Source organism: Gastrolobium bilobum, unplaced genomic scaffold, assembly GCF_033153095.1.
Source record: "Gastrolobium bilobum isolate Gb01-03AN ecotype WA unplaced genomic scaffold, APGP_CSIRO_Gbil_v1 utg40131, whole genome shotgun sequence".
Lineage (NCBI taxonomy): Eukaryota > Viridiplantae > Streptophyta > Magnoliopsida > Fabales > Fabaceae > Gastrolobium > Gastrolobium bilobum.
In genome coordinates, this window is record NW_026896531.1 from 7,228 (window position 1) to 25,236 (window position 18,009).

An 18,009-nucleotide genomic window follows, 5' to 3' on the forward strand; every position below is an offset into this window, starting at 1 on the left:
CGCCAAATGAAAAGTAAACTAGCAGTTGTATGCAATGTAATATATCATGTGAAAAAGGATTAAAGAAAAAGAAAAAGTTAGCTCATATTTTCGTAAGTCAAGTCTTTTGTTATTTCTGTTTATTTCATATGTATGTTAATTGAACCGGCTCGAGACGGGGATGTTACAAAAAACTCTAACATTATAGATTGTTGACCTAAATGTCTACTTTAATACATTTTGGATTTTTTTCAACTTGAATAGATGTCTAATTTAAATTGATGAGTTTAACTTCTGGATTACAAACCCAGCTTCTAAAAAGGTTGGCAAACTAATAATAATAATAATAATAATAATAATAATAATAATAATAAGAAGGAATTAATGTTCCTCTTGTAAAATGAAAATAATTTTACCTTATGCATTCATATATAAGGAATCCACTTTTTCTCTTCTTCTTTTTTGAATAATAAGAAAAGAAAAGACAGCTACATAATAGAATGAACCATCCTAGGGATGGCAATTGCTACCATGTCCTTCTTAACTAAACTAACACACTGCAAAGGAGGATTTACAAAAAGGTCGACATCCCAGTCAATATAACTATCCATATTAGCTATCCACTCTGCAACTGAGTTTCCTTCTCTAAGGGTGTGAGAAATGACTACCTCTCATGGGCGCTACAACATATTAGTTGTTTTGCCAACAAGATTGGAGCAAGGTGGAGTTTACCACACCCAGAGGAAATTAGGTTTAGAATGATTGTAGAGTCTCCCTCTAAGTGGGTCTTACAATACCCTTTGGACCAAGCCACTTTATGACTAACTAGCAAACCCCAAAGTTCAGCTAGAAGTGCATTTCCACAGTCGAGATTCTTGGTGAAACCTAAGATCCAGCTGTCACAATTATCTCGTATAACACTACCACACCTCATTTGGTTCTCACTACCTCTACAAGAACCATTAGTATTGATTTTCACTCAGTCGAAGGGTGGAATTTCCATCTGACCAACCTTTCCTGATGAGGTTGCAAAGAAAGACCCGCAAGGTTTAGAGTGGATTTTGTCACTGAAATATTCAACACGAAGCCAAAGATGCTCCTAAAAATATATGAAGGATCATAGTTTTGATTGTTGAAGACCATATTATTTCGATCTTTCCAAAAAAATCTAGCAAGCAACTCCAAATGTAATTGGCCATTCTTGTCCTAGAGAGTCACAACTTGCAGACTTAAGATTATGATCCATCCAATCATTGAAATAATGATTAAAGAAATGTTCCTATTATGGGGACAAATAAAGAAGTGTTAGATTTTCCTTGACATTCTACAGTCTTTAAAGATATGGGAAATATCCTTCACCGGGTGATGACATCTAGGGCAAGCTGAGGAATCCTTCATATGTCTCCTAAGCCTTTGTTCTTTGGTTAACAACTTCTCTCCCATCATGAGCCAGATGAAGAGCTTCTTGCATTGAGGGTCTCTCCAGGTCCAAGGGATAAAGCAGTCCATTGATCTCGCCACAGGACTCCTACATAAAGGAACTCATAAGCTGATCTCACGGAGAAGATGCCATCACTAGATAACTGCCAAATCACCATTTCCTCTCCATCAGGAGGAATAAGAGGCATCATACCAACTATAGAACAAATGACGGGTTGGGGGAGATACGAATTTATATTGGACCAATCCCAGTTTCCCTCAATAGTTACATAGTCTTCAACTGAGCTATTAAAAAGATCATCAGAAATCAAATGGGTTGCTTTAGAGTTAAGGCTATCCATCTTAAGCAACCATCTATCCAGCCAAAACATGGTATCTTTTCCATCCCACGCCAAGATTTTGGACCCTGCCAAAATACTCTTCCAAGAATTGGTAATCCCAGTCCATAAGTTGGTAGTAATAGAAAGAAGAAGGGTTTCTTCAACATTATATTTGTTCCAAAAACCTGCACCCATAATGCATTCCTATTAGTTAAGATCTCATGCCCTAGCTTAATAATAAGGGCTTTATTCATAGTCCTGATATATATGAATCCTAAGCCCCCCCTCCTTTTTAGGTGAGCAAAGCTTATCCCATTTGACCAAGTGGACTTCCCATTTGATTCTTGTCGAACCTCATATGAAGTCACGACTTCTTCTTTCAAGTTCATCACAGGTGCCAAAAAGGAGAACAAAAGTTTGCATAGAATAGCAAGGAAGTGTAGCAAGGACCAAACTTGTAAGAGTTATTCTACCCGCTAATGACAATGAGGAGGAGTTCTAGTTACCCAATCTGTTTTCCACCCGCTACAGAATATGAGTGAAAGAACCATGGTTGACATAGTTTTGATGAAAGGCACTCCAAGGTACTTGCCAAGATCATGAGTCATGTTAAACCCCAAAGCATTCATTGATATCCTTTGCTCGCACATAGTTGATATTTCTAGGGAAGAACACCTGAGATTTCTCTTGGCTAATGAATTGTCCCGAAGCCTTGGCTAAAGGTTCTAAGAACCTGATTCACCACAAAAGCTTGGTCCGTACAATCTTATAGGAAGAGAAAAATATCATTTGCAAACAGCAAATGAGATAGCAAGGGTCCATTTCTTTTAAGCTGTATAGGTTTCCAGGCATTAAAAGACAATGCAGTGTGTGGCTCAATATCTCGATGCAAAGAACAAAAAGGTAAGGAGAGATTGGATCGCCTTGTTTAATCCCTCGAGAAGGCTGAAAGTTCATGGTGGTTTTGCCGTTCCATAAGAGGTTCATTGAGCTAGTGGAACACAACTTATAATCAGCTCAATAGCATGACATTTGACACCAATACCTACAAAAGTATCCTTCACAAAATTCCAGTTCAACCTATCATACACTTTTTCAAGATCAATTTTAATAACCATCCAACCAACATAACCTTTCCTCATAGCCATGGAATGGACTATTTCCTAGACAATGACTATATTATATGAACTGTGTCGTCCTTTAACAAAGCTGCATTGAGTAAGAGCCACCAACTTACTCATCCCATCCTTTAGCTGATCAACCAACAGCTTGGTTACAGTTCTATACACCATATTGTAGAGGCTTATAGGCCTAAATTGCTTCATGGTTTCCGAATTCTCAACTTTAGGAATAAGATACAGGAGAGCGTTATTAATATCCTTCACTTTGCTAGAAGTCTAAAAGATATCCTTATCATGTTGTAGACCGTTTCACCAATAATATCCTACTGAGAATGAAAGAAAATAGCTTGAAGGCCATTAAGGCCAGGAGCTTTGAATTTGCCCATCCTAAATATCACCTTTTGAATTTCCTCTGAGCTAGGAATACGAACCAAGCTATATAAGGTGGATTGGTTAATCTTCTTAAATAGGCCAGTGATGTGAAAAGATGGCCTAACAAATTCGTTTTTCGAGTAAATATGGATAAAAAATCAACAACAATCTTAACCAAATCATCCGGAGCAGCCACCCACAGCCCCTGTTCATTCTTGAGGGTCTCTATACGATTTCTCCTTCTCCTAGCAATAGTGGCTGAGTGAAAAATTCAGTGTTTTTATCACCAAAGTAGAGCCAATGGCATTTGGAGCGTTGAAACTAAGATAACTCCTCCCTGACCAGGATAGTCTCAAGCAACTTCTATAGGTGATGTTGGAGTGATTCAAGATCTCTATTAGGATGGATAGAAAGTTGGGCATCTATACCATTAATTCTAGCATAGATCCAACTTTTCTCTCATCTTAGCACGGTAGACTTGATGGTGCCAATCTAGGGCTTTGCCTTGTAAGTCATCCCTAGCTTCTATCCAATTCTTGCCTCTCACCCAGCAATTTTTAATAACATTACCAAAGTTCTCCGCTGTGAGCCAACCAGTGAGAAGTCTGAAGGATTTCTGTCCTGAGGGATGGTAGCTTGGGATATTCTCCACCACAAGAATGGGACGGTGATCAGAGCAAAAGAAAATAAGGTGCACCAGATATTTGTTTAGCCAAACCAAGTCCAAACCCTCGTTGATCTAGTCGTTGTTGTAGCTGCCCTCTCTTCCACGTGTAGGAAGGCCCTTTAAAGCCCATGTCACTCAAATCACAGGCATTAAGGCAATGAATCATCACTTGGGTTGAGCCCATACCGAAATCGTTACTCCCACCCTTCTCACTAGAGTTAAGAACGGTGTTAAAGTCCCCAATGATAAGTCACGGGGTTCCATTAGAAGGACATAGCTCCTGTAATTCATTCCATAGAATTCTCCTCTCATTATGCCTAAGGCTTGCGTAGGAGAAAGTGACCAGGTCCCTCTTTTGACTTTCTTTGTAGTGAACACTAGCATGCACAATCTGATGATAGGTTTTGATAACTTTGAGCTCAACATCTCAATCATCCCACAAAAGCCCTATACCACCGAAAAATCCCACAGCTTCCTATCTATATGAGTTTAAAGGGTGTTTGACCGGTTTGGAGTTTCTCCCATTTAAATTTACAAATTTGGTATCCGGTTGGAAGAAATTACGGTTTGGGGTCTTTGAGTGCCGCGGGGGGACCTAGCGACTCTAGATGACGCCCCTACTTCCCCGCGGCACGTTTGGATGAATTTTTTTTTCGGATACAGTGTCGCCCACACCCTCCATCGGCACTCAATAAATAATATTTTACAAGTGCCACCCATCCCCGCCCCCAACGGAACTGATATTGTATTTTTATTTTTTGAGTGTTGCCCCCTTGTGGAACTCTGACAGCATGCCAAATGGCACATCCCCTTCGGTCAGAGCCCCATCTTATCTTATTTTTGACCTCTGTGTTCTCTCGCTTTCATTTATAGCAAAATTCTAGATCTGAACATTCTTCTTTATCTCCCTTTTTTTCCATTTGCAGCTCCTTGGGTTTTTTTTGCAGAGCACACATTGGTTGCAACAAAGTGCATTGAAAGCTCTTACAAAGGAAAAAGACCGTAAGGCATGTAAGAATCATTTTCATTTTATTAATTAAAATCATTTAATTTTTTTTACTTATTTTAGATATTTGACACAATATTTAGAATACACTAGTGTTTTTTTTTTTTGGTAATCTAATACACTAGTTTTTTTACTAACACAAGCAAGTGCAATTAATTATATTTATATAGTTGTCATAATAATTAGTCATTGGAAAGTAGTTTTTAATATTTTAATAATATGATTTAATTTAATTAATTTGTAAATGTTTAGGATTTATTTTAATTAGAAATAGTTGTTATAATTTTTGAAATTAATTATTTTGTGTTATCCTAATAACATAGGCATGTATAATTAATAATATATAGAGATTTAAAATAATAATAATTTTTTTATGTTCATGTGTAATTAATTATATTTACATATTTGACATAATAAGTATTAATAATATAATTTAAAATAATTAATTGCTATTAACATTTAGGGTTTGTTTTAATTAGTAATAGTTGTTATAATTTATTTATTTTTTTGGTAAAAAGTTGTTATAATTTTATGGTTAATTATTTTGTGATATCCTAACATAGTCGTGTTGTATAATTAATATACAGAGATTTTACATAATAAAATATATTTTTATGTTGATGTGTAAGTAATTAGATTTAGATATTTGATATAATAATTAATCATTGATGATTTGTGTTTAGTATTTTAATAATATATTTTAGAATATTTAATTTGTTATTAATATTTAGGATTTGTTTTAATTAGTAATAGTTGTATTAATTTTAAATTAATTCTTTTGTGAAATCCTAACATAGGCATGTATAATTAATAAAGATTTTACATAATAAAATATATTTTTATGTTTATGTGTAATTAATTATATTTAACTATTTGACACAATAAAAAAATATTGTGATATATCCTAACATAGGCATGTATAATGTTCAGTATTTTAATAATGTTATTTAGAATAAATTATTTAGTTTATCTCATTTCTAATTTTCATGAAACATCTTATTGCCTAATATTTTATTGCTTTCTTTCTAGATATAGGGTCAATTTAAGCAATCATATATTACAATGGTAGAATACATGAAGGTGTTACAGGATGGACATTTGAAGGGCAAACCAAAGGAATACAAATATAATGCGGGTTGAGATTGCATGATTTAAAAACAAAGATTGCGGAGAAATTGAAGCTAGGTCCCAATCAATCGGTGTCCCGATTAACCGGCCGATATCGTACAGTAGAAAAATTTGTTGTGCTAGAAATTGTTGCTGATGATGATGTTGATATGATGTTCAATCTGTTTCTACAACAGTCGCTTCAACCACAGTCTGCAATGACGATGCTTGAATTGTATGCCGACATTGCTTGTGCAGGCAGTTCTTCGTTACCAGTTGTGTCATTGGATCTAAATTTGCCACATTCTCTCGATAATCCATCACATCACTGGCAGAATACAGTTGTGGAAGAGGAAGATGGTGCAACCTACATGAATGTTAATTTGGGTGCCTCTGATGAAGATGTATATGAAAAAGTTCCTCCTGAGGGTAGTGACTCTGATGAAGATGTAAATAATGAAAAAGTTCCTCTTGAGGATAGTGACTTTGATTGTGATGTAGACACCAATATTGTCGAAAATGTCATCCTGACTAGTTAGTTAATTAACCTTGTGATTATTGTATTTTAAATGTTATATTCATGTGTTACTTGAATGTGAAAGAGTGTTAGTATATGTAGATCAAACTAATACTCCATTCTGGAATGCGAGTTCGCACTATACTTATATTAATTGGGAACACCTAAATTAAGAACTGATTGTTGATGGGGGAATGATGATTCTTGTCAAATGGGAGATAAATTATATGTTAATCAAGAATTTGAAAGTAAGGAATCGGTACAGAAAGCAATGAAGTGTTATTGCATGAAAAATTATCACATTGCTGCAGTGGAGCAAAGCAAAAAAAATAAGCTTCTCATGAAATGTGTTAATCAAGCTAAAGGATTTCCTTGGAGGGTTCGAGCAACGTTACCGAAATGGCGAGATTGGTGGATTGTTACTAGATGGGGAGGCAAACATACTTGTGTGAACCCTTTTCTTTCAAAGAATAAGGAAGAAAGATATTTCAATACTACGGATCTAGGTTTTTAGTTCTCCCTCAGTTTCTTTTTTCTTTTTTTATGTTATAAAGAAGCGTTAGTGAATAAAATTGCTTATTTTATAACATAAAAAATCACCATGACTGGTATGAACGGAAATAAACCCTAAAACATCACCTCCTCGTCGCTCTTTAAGAAAGGAAAAAATGCAGGTTTCATATTTCTCAGTCACCGTGAATGTTTAGTAACTGAATTTGATGTTCCGAAATTAAATTGTAGTGAGAGAGAATGATTTACCTGTTAACAATGTTCTTGGAGGATTTGGTCGTGCCTCTCTGCCCCTGTTGTCTCCAGCTCCACGTTACACTTTTGATTCAAAAATTTCAGTTTTCTTTTTTTTCATTTTTCATTCACAGAACGATTCACAAATTGGGGTTTAAAAAAATTAAAAAAAAAATAGATTACTGCCCCTGTCGTCTCCAGCTCCACGTTCATTTCCCTTTTTTTTCTTTTTTCATTGGCAGAACGATTACAATGGGTTTAAAAAATAAAAATAGATTAGTGCCGTAAGGGCTGAGCGGCATTTATTTAAATAAAAAAATAAATTATTTATTGAATGTCGTGGGAATTGTCTGCGGCACTTATTTAAATAAAAAATAAATTATTCATTGAGTGTCGTAGGAGTGGTGTGTGGCACTGTGTCCAAAAAAAAAAAATTCATCACATGTGTGCCGTGGGGGTACGGGGGCGTCTTCTAGAGTCACTGGCCCCCACTTACGACACTCAAAGACCCCAAACGATAAATTCTTCCAACGAAATACCAAATTGGTATATTTAAATAGTAACAACTCTAAACTGGTCAAAGAACCTGAGTTTAAAGGCGCTTCTTGACAACCTTATCAGCATTGGGGCCACTAATTCTGGTTTCAAGAAGGCAAAGGACTTTTATGTAAGTGGATAAAATAATATTCATCTTGTAGGAGAAATATTAATCTCTAATAATAATAATAATATCTCTTGATAGATATTTTTCTAATTTTATTGCAAACACAACTCCTGTAACGTATGAACAAAATAAATTGACATAAAATCATTAGGATTGATCTAATAGTGAATGATTTAAATAATTTGTATGAAATTATAAGTTCAAACCTTAGTGTAACCATTATATTAAAAAAAAAAACAAATCGATATAAATATTCGGTGAATTGCAGCATCACAAAACCATTCACAATTGTTTAGTATAATAAACGTCCAACTCGAGGTAATCAACTACTTCACTCCTAGTGGCTTAAATTTAAGGGATCAAATTTAAACGCATGTACTAACACAATTTTCCTGAACAATCATTTGAATAAATATTACACTTTAACAGGCCAAAACATTGAGCTGCCCGCTCCCGGGCACATGCATGCACAACAGTAACAACGATATTGTCTTTAACCTGTAACATGCACATATAAATTTTGAAATAGAGACGAAAAGGACCAACAAAGGAGCACAATGGTAACGCAAAAGCCTCTATTATTTACAATGAGAAGAACCATCCATAAAATCTTTCTATGTTGCTATCTATACTGCTCTCTACATCCTATACAAATGTGAGAGATTAAGCTAAAATTTCCAGGTCAAAGAATGAAACATCACATTCTAACTAAAGACATTTCACATAATTTTCATGTGAACCGGCAATAGAGACCTTGTTACTACTTTCAATCCGTTGTTAGAAAATGTCCTGTTTCTGCTTCTTGTGCTGCCACCAGAAAGAAACCTATGATGACACCAGCTCCCCAGGGAAGAATCACAAATCCAAAATATGAAAACTATATCTGCAAATATGTACGTCTAATAATCACATCATGAACAAATATTTCAAATCATCCACTGTAAGGCGACTCTGACGACCACCAGTTCCATCCTCCCCAAATGCAGATGCAACCATCTCTCGCTTCTTTTGCTGCAAGTACATATAAGGATTTTCTTGCATGAGCACCACTACAATTGACGCTTTTTTTATGACACTAAATATTCAGTGTCGTGCAATGAAATTTTCAGTAGAAACACTAAGCTGGTGAACAAGCTTAATAAGGCTTGTAGATAAAAATACTGGATCAAACAGTGTCAGATAACATGTCACATAACTCAAAAGGATATGCCCAAATAGAGATGCCCTGTCTAAGAGTCGTTGTTATGCATAATACTGCACACATTATTCAGCTCACACAACCGAAAAAGCACAAAGAATAAGTTTCAAGCACTAAAACCAAAAAAAGTCATTATGAACAGTTGTGTTCCGAGCATTTTCATGTAAGTTCCATTCACTGTTCAGAAGTATTCTAATCTTCTTCCAGGAACATTGATTTAAATACTAACTTTCCCCACAACAAATCATTTTAAGTCGGTAAACCAACCATATAGACACTTTCAAATATCAGATAATAGATTTGCTTTAGACAGCATTAGGACACCTTAAGTGCTAACTAGAACAATATAAATCACATTTCCTTCACAAAAATACAAAAAGAAGTTTAACATGGCACAAAAAAACTACCTGCAGAGCTAGAATACGATCTTCAACTGTATCTCTCACAGTTAAACGCAAAACAGTCACAGGACGAGTCTGCCCAATTCGATGTGCTCTATCTATTGCTTGATCTTCAGTTGTAGGATTCCACCACAAATCTAGCATAAGAACATGGCAGGCTGCCACCATGTTTAGACCAAGACTGGCAGCCTTCAAAGACATAATCATAACCGATACCTGCATGATATGTCAAACACAGTGGTTACCATTCAATGTATCTAACTCCCAATTTTATGGCATAGGTAATCTCTAAATTCAATCATGATATCAAGGGAGATATCTACAACTTTACAAACCTCGGGAAGAGTATTAAAATCCTTTACGGCTTTATCTCTTGCAACAACTGACATTGTTCCATCAAGCCTTCTATATTGAATCGAAGAATTTTGAAGACACGTTTCAAGCAAATTTAGCATCCTCGTCCACTGAGAAAACACAATTGCTTTCTCCCCAAAAACAGTTACTGAATCATTAGAGCTTCTATTCCCAGACAATTTTTGACTCTCAGGAAAATCCTGGACGGATTTCCCATTATTAGCATCAGAGGGGTTCCCAGGGCAGTCATTATTTTCCCTGGAAGTGTTATGCACAGAAATACTTTTTGGTGTATAGCACTGTGGCTTACACAATGACTTCAATACCTCAAGTGCAGCCTTAATTTTCGAAGAATTATATGGCTGACTCTGAGACCAAGGCTCAAATTCCTCCACTTCAGAGTCGGAGCAATCAGGTGAATCATCACAACCCTGACCAGAAAGACAACTGATCAGTGCGGCTTTGGAAAACACTGAAGATGTGCCAATTTGAGTTTTGCAATTTGTAGCTGGGCACTGGTTGTCATCACCGGAAAGATGTTCACAAATGCACTGGTTACAGAAAACATGACCACAAATTGAAACAACAGCATCTTCAGGAGGATCCTGTCCAGAAACCAAGCGATACGGAAAAGCAGAGGAGTCAGGGAGGACAAATATAATTTGCAAATAAATATTGTCAACGAGGATGATATGGTAATTACAGAATATAAGTCCATTACTCTCAACTAAGCAAGAGGGATAAAAGAATTCTCAGTCATCCTTTCCACTTTACCTGGCAAGAACAAGAAGTAAACAAAAACCTTTCAATCTAACCCCTATCCCTTCAAGTTTACTTTTTTACTACTCTAACCCCTATCCCTTCAAGCACACCCTTTGACCCTAAGAACTAATATGTAATTACAACAAACCAATTGTGCAAGTAAACAAATAAACATGCACACAAACATGTAATCACGAGAATTCACATTTACAATATTAAAGGATGGTCAATAAATACATACATTACAAACGCCACAGAGGGCCAACGAAACCTCTAAACAATTCAGAAGAGAGATTTGTTTTCCCTGAGGAAGCTTCTTTGCCATTTCAACTGAAGATCTCCATAGAGAGTTAGATTTGTAACGCTTCACAAGTAGAGGGTGATCACAAGCTTGTCTAAGACGCAGAAGCATCAACAAAATATTGATATAATTTTGCTTGACAGTTCCAGCATCCGCATATTCCTGACATGACATCACAGCACATGCATTTTAATAGTGGACTTGAATATAACTTACCATGAAAATATAATAACAGGAGCAACACTACTATTAAATGCTCCCACTTGATTTGGAATGTAATAAAGAGCACAAGTGCACAACCACGTTAAACATAAAATAAAGAATTATCCAAGTCACACAAGATACCTTTCTAAAGACAAACTATACCTGAAACTGTGCACGTGAATCAGCCTCTAGTCTGGAATAGAAATCACGTTCCTCCCTTGAAAACTCAACTTTTTTAAGCTCTACAAATTTCGGTGGCAAAGAAATAATAGGTTCTCCATTGAGAAGTGAGCCTACAGGAAATGATCACCATCTCATGGTTACAGGAAAATTTCAAATTAATGCAACTGATGATCGCTTAATTGAAGGTTCACCCATGATACAATCAGCAACAATGCAAGGAAAATGTAAACTAAATTATCTATGATTTAATCCTGTGCCTAAAATTCTATCAAAGTAATAAAGCATAGAATACAATATTGAAGTGATAAACATATTCAAAAGTTGAATGGACTAGACTATAGGACTACAAGGACAAACTGAGGTAATAACAAATAATTATAGCCTGCTAATTTGATAATGTGAAATTCACTCATGCAAATCTAACCTTTAGTCCGACGCAGCATTATTGTCTTTAAAACAGCTTGTAGTTTTCTATACCCTTTTGTTGGATTTCTGTTAATTGGGATCTTAATCATAGAACAGAATGATGTATAGATAGCATATGGGTCATATCTTAGAAATCTGAAGTAACTGTAGAGATCATCAATTGCATTCTGGATCGGAGTCCCTGACAAACACCATCTACGCTTAGCACGAAGACCCCAACAGGCCCTTGCAACTTGAGTTTTGTGATTCTTTATACTCTGGGCCTCATCCAGGACAACCCTAAACCATGCCACCTTTGCAAGAGGCCGAGCAACAGCCTCTGTGCTGTCCAATTCCGTCTTGCCACTTCTTCTAGAATTAGAATGGCTTTTCCTTTTCTTACTTGGTACACTATGATCTTCAAAAGTTCCCTTTTCTTCAACATCTTTGTCAACTAGAGTCTGCTTAGAATTAGAAGGGCTTTTCCTTTTCCTATTTGGGTCAGCATGATCTTCAGAAATTCCCTTTTCTTCATCATCTTTGTCAACTAGAGGCTGCTTAGGGACCTCCATGCTGACAATCGAATAAGTTGTCAGAACAACATCATACTTGGCCACCTCATATGGATCTTTTGTTCGATTGCTTCCATGGTACACTAGTACAGAGAGATTTGCTTGACTGGTTACCTTATTATGCAACTCCTCAGCCCATTGGCGCAAGACACTAGTGGGACAAACAATAAGGGTTCCAGCAGATGGCCTTCCCATTGTTTGCATCAATAAACTCATGCTCATGGTTGGATATCTACTTGACATATCCTGACACATATCAGATTCTTTCTTCACTCCACCATTTTGAGGAAGCATGTCATCGTCCGCATCCAGATTCAAAGTTTCTAATTCACCTTTTTGAGCATTGGGGCATGCATTAAGTATTGGAGCTCTTTCCTGTAATATTAAGGCAATAGTTGATACTGTTTTTCCAAGTCCCTACAAGAGAAAAGTTTATAAATAACTAGGACATGAGGAAATCAAATACTTGTCTATCAGCAACCATCTCATATTAAAACTGCAAGGAACTTACCTGATCATCTGCTAGAATTCCTCCTGAGCAATATGAACTTGATGTTTCCTTCTGAACCATCCACGATAAAGCAATTCTCTGACCAGGACAATTATGATTAGTTAGAATGTTGGATGTCGCAAAAATACAGAGAAAGCATGTTATGGGAACATCTCAGAAAAGAAAAAAAGAAAAAAAAAAGAAATTGAATTACAAAGGACTAGGCCAGGAATCAGAATTAGACACATCAAACCAGTACACTGGAGTTCTTGTCCAATAATTCAACCAGGTATAATTTTTAAACAACATATATTTGACGATTTTCTTTCCTCAACAACTATTCATTAACCCAGATGGGAAAAAATCTAAAGTTACTGAAATATGGGGATGGCATTTCTTTTATTGTCAGAGGAAATAATCAACAAAACAATTCGTCAAGGAATTGAATCAAAATACATGGCAATGAACTTTAGGATAATGGCAACTTTGAACTTCCACATCTTTGAAGACAAGGGTGTACTCAAGCTCACAGAAGTCAGAACCAATAAGTACAAAACAGTATGGCACGACAAGATTATTGATATGATCCTTTATTTATTAAATAAATCACAAAACTTTTCTTCTTCTTCTTTTTCCTCCCTCTGTCTCTCTTGTTGGATACCAAACTCCAGATCCAGATATCAAGACCTGATCCAACTTGGATTTAGATTGAAAGCGGTTGCACAAGAGACCTAAATACACATAATATTTTTCAAGGAGATACCAGATCAAAGAAATTAAAAGATTGGACAAACCTGATGTCTTAAAAGAGGAACTGCCAACAATCCATCTGGTGGGCTAACTTCTGCCGTTGGCTGAGATAGATCCTACAATGAGCCACAGAAGAGTTAGGTGCAATGGGTGAAGAATATTCCCACGTCTGCCAACAGCTACAAGGATAAAAACCACAAAATTAAATGCGCCAACCTGCAATGCAACTCGTAATATATTTCTCTCATCACATGCCTTCAACCTTGTGCTTCCAACCATGTAAGGTTGGGAATCAACAAATCTAGAAGATTGAGATATATTAAGGGAATTCCCAATGACTGCAGAATGACTTGTAGATGCAGGGTGACTGATGTCTTCAATAATGCAAACATTCGAGTCATCCTCAACATGGAAATTCTCAGCACTTACTTTTGAAAGATGAGAACCAATATGTTTATGTAAAATCATTTTTCCCCCTCGTTCTCTCTCAACACAACCAAACTGCTTCTCACAGCCAATTAGTGCTTGGGCATGCTGCAAGGATTTATCTGCGGCTTTTAAATTAAAATTGCCCATGTTTCCTTGAAAAGCAGTTCCATCAATGATATCTTGATAATGATTGGATATCTCAGATGTTACAACTGCATAATTATCCTCATCTTTAAAACATTTGTAACTCTGACATCCCATAGAAGGAAAAACACCAGGCAATTGTTTCAACTCAGTATCATCATTTTGAAAATTGTTTTGGTAAGGTGTAATCAGTCCATCTCCACATTGCATGTATGAAGGGTAAGTTGAAAGTGGCACTGATGCCTTGTTGTCAAAGATAACCTTACCAGAAAAAAATGATGGATAACCACTATGAGCAAACGTAAGTTGATTATCATGAAAAGATATCCCCCCAGTAGTGCTTGATTGCATGCCACTACTCATACATGCCATATCAGAATGGAATTCCGCATTTTCAGTCTTCATGTTACTCATCATTTCTTCATTAGTCCATAATTGAGAACAAATACCATTAGGCATAAAACCAAAAGATGAGTCAGCAACAAAGGGTCTATCAACTGTTCCCTGGTAATAATTCGAAGATAAATCGTAGTCGATAAATTCACTGGGAACATGGGAACCTTGAAAAGTAGCAGAATCAGTTGAAGTTGCAACATGCCAAGATCTATCAGCATCCATGACAGATATTTCAAAAGAAGTACAAGAGTCATTTTCCTGTTGCCCAGAAACTCCTCCAATGATGTCTTCAACATAATCTTCAAAATTTACATCACCATTCTCATTGATAGAACTGAGTGAAGCATCTGCAAGTAGAAAATAGAATCAGACTGTTGCCTAAGTTTCAGATGTACAATGATCTAAAGTAAAATTTTAAGAGCATGACACTAATGTCAATATGTCTTTGTCTAATACTTGACCAAGTGAAAATTTTACATACGTTCAGATTCAACATCCTCTCCCACATGCTTGTATTGAGTCTCGTTTTCACCCTTCCACATACTCAGATTCAAATTATCTTCACAAACTGATATATTGTTTGAATGTGCCTCAGGGAATCTTGTTTCCACACTATGAGCAGGAATCTCAAGTTTAGAAACTCCTGTCCTTTCTGTGTAGCAAATCTCATCACTTTCACCCAGAGAGAATGAGTCCCTATAACTACCAGCAAAAGCATTCGGGGAAGAGCAAGCCTGAGATGGAGGTCCCTTGGTTTCATGTTCACAGTCAAGCATAGAATTTGCTGTGGAATCAGATAAACCAACTGAACCTATGGCCCCAGAATCAGACACACCTGAGCAGAATGTAGAACAGCCCGCGACTGATTCCCCTAATTCCAACCTTGAAAAATGTGGATCTTCTAAAACTTGAGACCCTAATGAATAGGAAAAGGAACCACTCTAATTTAAGATATTAATATTAGCAATTACACATCACAATGATGCAGAATTAACTCAAGATGTCTATTTCTCAGTATTGACAGACCAATTGCAACCAACAAGTACAAGTAGAAATTAAAGGGAAAAACAACAGAAGTCTGCATACCATTTTGAATCTGAAAAGTATCATGGATGCCAGATTCATCCGGTGAAACGTTTTTTGATGAAGAATCCTCGGGACTACTCTGCTATGACATCCAGAACATTAGTATAAAGGTAATATCAAGCACGTGAAGTCTGGGCATTAAATAAAAGGACTAGTACCAAAGAAGAAGAAAAAATACTGAATGCAAAAGGGTTACAGAAAGAGGATTGAATTTAAAATTAGGCAATCCTTGCAATATTGTGTTCAAATTAAAATTATGTATAAAGACAGAACAAAGGCCGAATTATTTTTGCATGAACAACATAAAGCAGCAGAAGCTGTGGCTTCCCAAACGCTTTTCTGTATTAGAATTAAAACATATTATCACCCATCAATATGAAAACAAAATTTTTAAAAAAAAAATCCAACAGGGAAAATCAGTTATAAAATCAAATATCCTTCAATGTTGTAATAAGCAATTTAAAAAATCAAAGGTGTAGAAACACTACAACAATTTTTGTTATCCAAGCAGCACAAAACTCAAGACATGCATCCTGATGTCCAAAATGTTGAGTCTAACAGAATAAGTTATACACGACTCCAAGTCCAAGATATTATGACTCATATTCACCTGCAACGGCAATTACATTGATTTGTTTTTCATTTTTTAAATATAAAAAATGGCTTAAGGGATGGGGGATCTATACTCAGGACTCAGGAGCTTCACACTTTTAGTGGAACCAAGTGACACTAGACTGACACGTCACCGACATATCCCACTGTCCAGTGAGTATAACTTCAGAAAAAAAAGAGTACATATTTAAACCATAAATTTCAACAAATAAATAAATAGTTTGTGTAAACATCTGTACTAAAAAATCACTTTAAAGCCGCTTACTAGTACACACTCCTTCGCATGAATTAACCTTCCTGATTTTTTATAAATAAAAAATAATAATAAAGAGAAGGGAGGTTCTAGTTCGAAGGTCGTGTATGCCACAAGCCTGATTGAGTTATCAATCAGCAAGAATCGAACCGAAGACCTTCACGCCAACAAGTTCGATCCTACCACTTGATTCAAGCTATAAATTGCACTGTGATTAAATTGCGATCAATTCCTTACTATGCAAATTGACCAATAGTATCTCATTTCTCTCTTCTTAGTTATCAAAGGAAAATCAATTATAAGGGGGGGCGGGGAATTAAAACAACTACAGCTTTAACTCAGAAAAAGAAACTTTGAAAAACTGAAAGAGTAAAGAAGATTAATGTTGCCATTGCCACATCCAAAAACCAATGCACGAACATATACAAAAACCACAGAAGCTTCAATTCTTTTATCACGTAAAACATTCAAGTAAAGAAAATATTACAGAGCACACTTCACTTGGCACGGTTCAACTCCACTCCGATCCAGTTCAAAAATTCATTTACGGTTTCGGAATCATCAAAGCGGCAAGATTCAAAGAAGAAGAAGAAGAAACCCTACCTCCTTAGGGTCGCCAAAATCCTCCTCATCGAGGACCTTCATAACGGTCTGAATATCTATATAAAACATGGGATCATTGTCAGCGCCAGCATGGAGCAGTTCCGAAAAGTCGAAGTCCTCGTTCGCCATCACCAAAACCAAAACAAAACCAATCGCATCCAAAAGAAAAAAGAAAAAAAAATCAAAATCAAAATCAAAAACCCTAAACGCGCTTTCTCAAGCTGCAAAAGAAGCCACACTACTCCAATTCCAAAAGCTCCACTCCGCCGCCGCGATTCCGCTATTCGAAAAGCAATTCCTCGAATCGCATCGTCTGCATGGAGAATTCAGAATGAAGCGGTGATAAGATTGATGAGTCAGCGAAAGAAGGTTTCTTAGAAGGTTCGACTTTTCGTCCCCAACTAGGAGCCAAGAGCCAGAAAGGCATAAGAGAGAAGAAGAAAAGAAAGAAAAAAAAAATGTGTAGAGAGAGAAAGTAGTGGATCGTGAAGAATGCGGGGTGCGTAGGTTTAAATAGGGTTTGGGTACGTTACGTAAGGGTGCGCAGGTTAAGTCATCATCATTGGCCTGTTTCTCTAGTTCTACCCGCTTCCGATGTTTTTCCCACTGCTAGTTCACTATTGTTGACCACGAATAGCAAGATTCGCTCACGCGATAAATACGCGCGTGCCTTTTTTTCTAATAAAATAAATGTATATTTAACGGCTGACTAATCTATTCTTAAAATATTTTCCATGTTCGGATTCCAAAAAAAATGTATATATTTTCAAAATCAAAGATGTTATATATTTTTTTTTTTCCTCTTTTGAATGTTATTATTTATGTAACGTTATCGAGATAACACAAACTACGTGAATTGGTGATTAAGGAAACGGGAAAAGTTTGAATTGATCACGGGCGGCGCATGGATCAATGTTTACGAGGTAGTG

At 36.2% G+C, this 18,009-nt stretch overlaps 1 protein-coding gene across 1 annotated transcript; it reads right to left on the reverse strand.

Moving 5' to 3' along the window:
- Window positions 1–8,515: 8,515 nt before the first annotated feature.
- Window positions 8,516–17,559, reverse strand: LOC133300283 (helicase-like transcription factor CHR28). The gene is made up of 12 exons (XM_061499802.1): window positions 17,081–17,559; window positions 15,613–15,691; window positions 15,008–15,442; window positions 13,774–14,873; window positions 13,602–13,673; window positions 12,829–12,906; window positions 11,765–12,734; window positions 11,320–11,450; window positions 10,894–11,115; window positions 9,872–10,495; window positions 9,543–9,752; window positions 8,516–8,948 (listed from the first exon to the last, which is right to left on the reverse strand). Exons 1-12 carry the CDS (start codon window positions 17,207–17,209, stop codon window positions 8,844–8,846), a joined length of 4,155 nt encoding a protein of 1,384 aa, XP_061355786.1. The 5' UTR covers window positions 17,210–17,559; the 3' UTR covers window positions 8,516–8,843.
- Between the last annotated feature and the right edge of the window lie 450 nt (window positions 17,560–18,009).

Excerpts from the sequence above, each read along its gene's own strand:
- LOC133300283 (XM_061499802.1), bottom strand. The coding sequence starts at position 17,209 with ATGGCGAACGAGGACTTCGACTTTTCGGAACTGCTCCATGCTGGCGCT. Across the intron at positions 15,692-17,080 it reads ATTTTGGCGACCCTAAGGAG|AGTAGTCCCGAGGATTCTTC; the intron begins GTAGGGTTTCTT and ends ATGTCATAGCAG. Across the intron at positions 10,496-10,893 it reads CCCTCTGTGGCGTTTGTAAT|GATCCTCCTGAAGATGCTGT; the intron begins GTATGTATTTAT and ends GTTTCTGGACAG.